We start from the raw sequence: 2,858 nt of genomic DNA, 5'->3' as shown, positions 1-2,858 counted from the left end.
AGTTGGATGGGAAGCAAAATTTGCAGTGAAACCCAGATGAAATCAAAGAAAACCTATGCGAAATCTCAGAGAAGTTTACATAGAAAGAAAGGAAGAAAGAGCTCTGGTATTACGAATCAGAAAATACGCGGAAACGAAAGAAAGTAACGAAAAAAGATAGAAGAGGAATCGACCACCAAGATCCATGGCGTGAGCCTTGGTGGCTCTGATACCATGTTAACTACATTGTAATGTTTGGAAATTGAAAGAAAATCAAGAAGGAAGATGAAGAGAAGACAGAGAGTTTTACAGAGAGATAGATTTAGAGAGAGAAATATACTTTTGTATTCATCGATAGAATGAAGGTTACACAACTATTTTTATAAGGGAGAGCCTAACTACTCTAACCAACTTACTAACTGTATTGCTAACTTGTATACTTAATACAATCTCCTCGTCAGATTACAGTTTAAGCATCATTGAATGGAAGGCGTATTTGATGATTTTAAGATTATGTTAACGTGAAACAAAAATACTATCAACTACACGTTCAAACTAAATTTATGTTATATTAAAAAAAAAATATTGCACAAAAAAACAAAAATAATAAACTACGAGCTTGGTGAAAGAATACTTTTTTTAATAGTAAATTCATGAGCAAAAGGGTTTCGGGACATTTTTTTTGCACGCCGTTATGATTTAGTGCTATTTTTTTTTCTTATGGAATATCTGACTCTCACAAATGATAAGTTCGATAAAAAATGCCCATTGTTCTGTTACCCCACCCATCTCAATATTATTTATATGAAAAAATAAAATAAAATAAACATGAATATGCATGGTGAGAATAAATAGTATGAAAAAGTCACTTTCCTTTTCTCGCGAAAATGACAATAATATCTCATTTGTGGGTTGATTTCTGGCCAATTTTGCGCAACTGTTTATACACTTTCAAAGATAAAATAATATTAATTCAATGAAAGTATTGTGAACCAATTAATATCCAATTAATATAATCTCACTTTCCTTTTCTCGCGAAAATGACAATAATATCTCATTTGTGGGTTGATTTCTGGCCAATTTTGCGCAACTGTTTATACTCTTTCAAAGCTAAAATAATATTAATTCAATGAAAGTATTGTGAACCAATTAATATAATCTAAACACAAAGGCAGCAGAAAAAAACAAGAGTATCCAATCAAATAATCTTTTCTTGACCAATACTTTTTTAACGCGTTCTTTCATTTCTATACGCATCATTCACCAATTGCTAAGCAACTTCGCATATATACATATACATCCTGCGTATATATAAACACGCATATATCTATATTTACACCAATTGCAACTTAATTATTAACACATTTCCCTTCACATTCATTAACTTAAAACATTGGTCTATCTCGTTCTCCAATTTAACATGCACATGGACAAGTGGTCTTTCTTAAGCCGCCTAAGGAAGGTTGTGAGGAAGGTAAGCTTCATACTAAACCTCAACGTGAATCGCTGGCGAATTGTTTCGATGATCGGCCCTACTGTTTCTAGCAACCAGCAATTGATGAGCTTCAACGACCACCCAGGGCTGAAAGCGGCGTGTGGCCATGAGACCAGCTCCGAGGAGGACTCGGGGTCTTCTAGGGGACATCTTCAGAGGACAATAAGCTATCCATCGGATCAAGATGATATTGATCAAAGAGCAGAGATGTTCATAGCGAAATTCCGCCGCCAACTTCGGGTGGAGAGACAAATTTCGTTAGAGCTTCGGTATGGCAGAGGAAATAGTTTTGACTTGAAGTCTCCTTGATCACTTTGATTAGTGGTGATGGTGGAGGTAGCCTGTGATTTTTTTGAAGAAGGCCTCCACTGAAATTATGTAATCTTAAAGGGGTTTGTTTTTATTTTTGGTCTTCTTAATTTCCCTTTTTTATTTTGGGGTGAAGGACAAGCAGCATACATTTTTTGATACTTTTATATATGTAAACTTATGCTACTATATTTTTATTCTTTTGAACTTTGGAGAAAATTTCCGAGGCATTTTTAGGGATGATATTTGGGATTATTTTGTACTTGTGGCTGATATCAAGCTTGTCATTACAGTTTTTGTTCATATTTTTGGAGAAATTCGTAAACTTGGATCTAAGGTAGATTACCAAGGTAATTAAATGTTGAAATATCCCATATCGACCGTATCTATGAGAAAAGAAGAGTTTAAATATCTTAACTCCACTCCAACTAATATCAAGGTCTTTTGTGATAAAACCCCACACTTGACGGATTGTGCAGGTGGTAATTAATAAGTTGAGGACAATATTGGTGTTGTTGGAAGTGGGGCCGTCATGTCTCTCTGATAATTCTACATCCTATTAGAGCTAGGGAGCGGGCCCGCACTACCACGTGATGGGTGGGTCCCCTTGGCTTGTGCGATGGGTCCCTTCGTCCCATGTGTAGGGTGAGTCCCCTTGGCTCCATGTGGTTGTCGATGTGTAGACTAATTGAGTCCCCTTGGCTCCATGTGGTTGTCAATGTGTAGACTAATACAGAGGCCTTTTGTGATAAACCCCACACCTGACGGACTGTGCATGTGGGGTATTAGCTTGTTTTCTTGCATTTACATTTGCATTTACATCTGGAAGAATTAAATTGAAGACTTGGAAGATAAGGAATCAGCTACAAAAAAGGAATATCATCCAAATTACCTTATCTTATCCAAACCTTATCCAACCTTATCTTATCTTATCCTATCCTAATCTTTTCCTACCTTAATTCCAGCTTCAAAGAGGACTCCTTTTCACATTGAATCACCTAAATATCAGGTTCTAGAAGCCCTATTTTCGTGTCCTAAGTTTATGTCACATGTAACCTTTCTAGAAGTTCTAGAA

General features: G+C 35.9%; 1 protein-coding gene across 1 annotated transcript; it reads left to right on the top strand.

The window, feature by feature from the left end:
- The first annotated feature begins 1,303 nt into the window (after nucleotides 1–1,303).
- LOC125474653 lies at nucleotides 1,304–2,086 on the top strand. The gene has a single exon (XM_048578605.1). The coding sequence runs from the start codon at nucleotides 1,400–1,402 to the stop codon at nucleotides 1,781–1,783; it is 384 nt and encodes a 127-aa protein (XP_048434562.1). The 5' UTR covers nucleotides 1,304–1,399; the 3' UTR covers nucleotides 1,784–2,086.
- Nucleotides 2,087–2,858: the final 772 nt, after the last annotated feature.

Source organism: the organism of the source record quoted next, unplaced genomic scaffold, assembly GCF_019419815.1.
Source record: "Pyrus x bretschneideri cultivar Hongxiangsu unplaced genomic scaffold, Pyrus_bretschneideri_v1 Contig127, whole genome shotgun sequence".
In the NCBI taxonomy this organism is placed as follows: domain Eukaryota; kingdom Viridiplantae; phylum Streptophyta; class Magnoliopsida; order Rosales; family Rosaceae; genus Pyrus; species Pyrus x bretschneideri.
The sequence above is the reverse complement of the archived record's forward strand: the minus strand, read 5'-3'. Positions and strand labels throughout refer to the sequence as shown.

Bases quoted from the DNA above. Each gene is read 5' to 3' on its own strand.
- LOC125474653 (XM_048578605.1), top strand. From the start codon at position 1,400: ATGCACATGGACAAGTGGTCTTTCTTAAGCCGCCTAAGGAAGGTTGTG.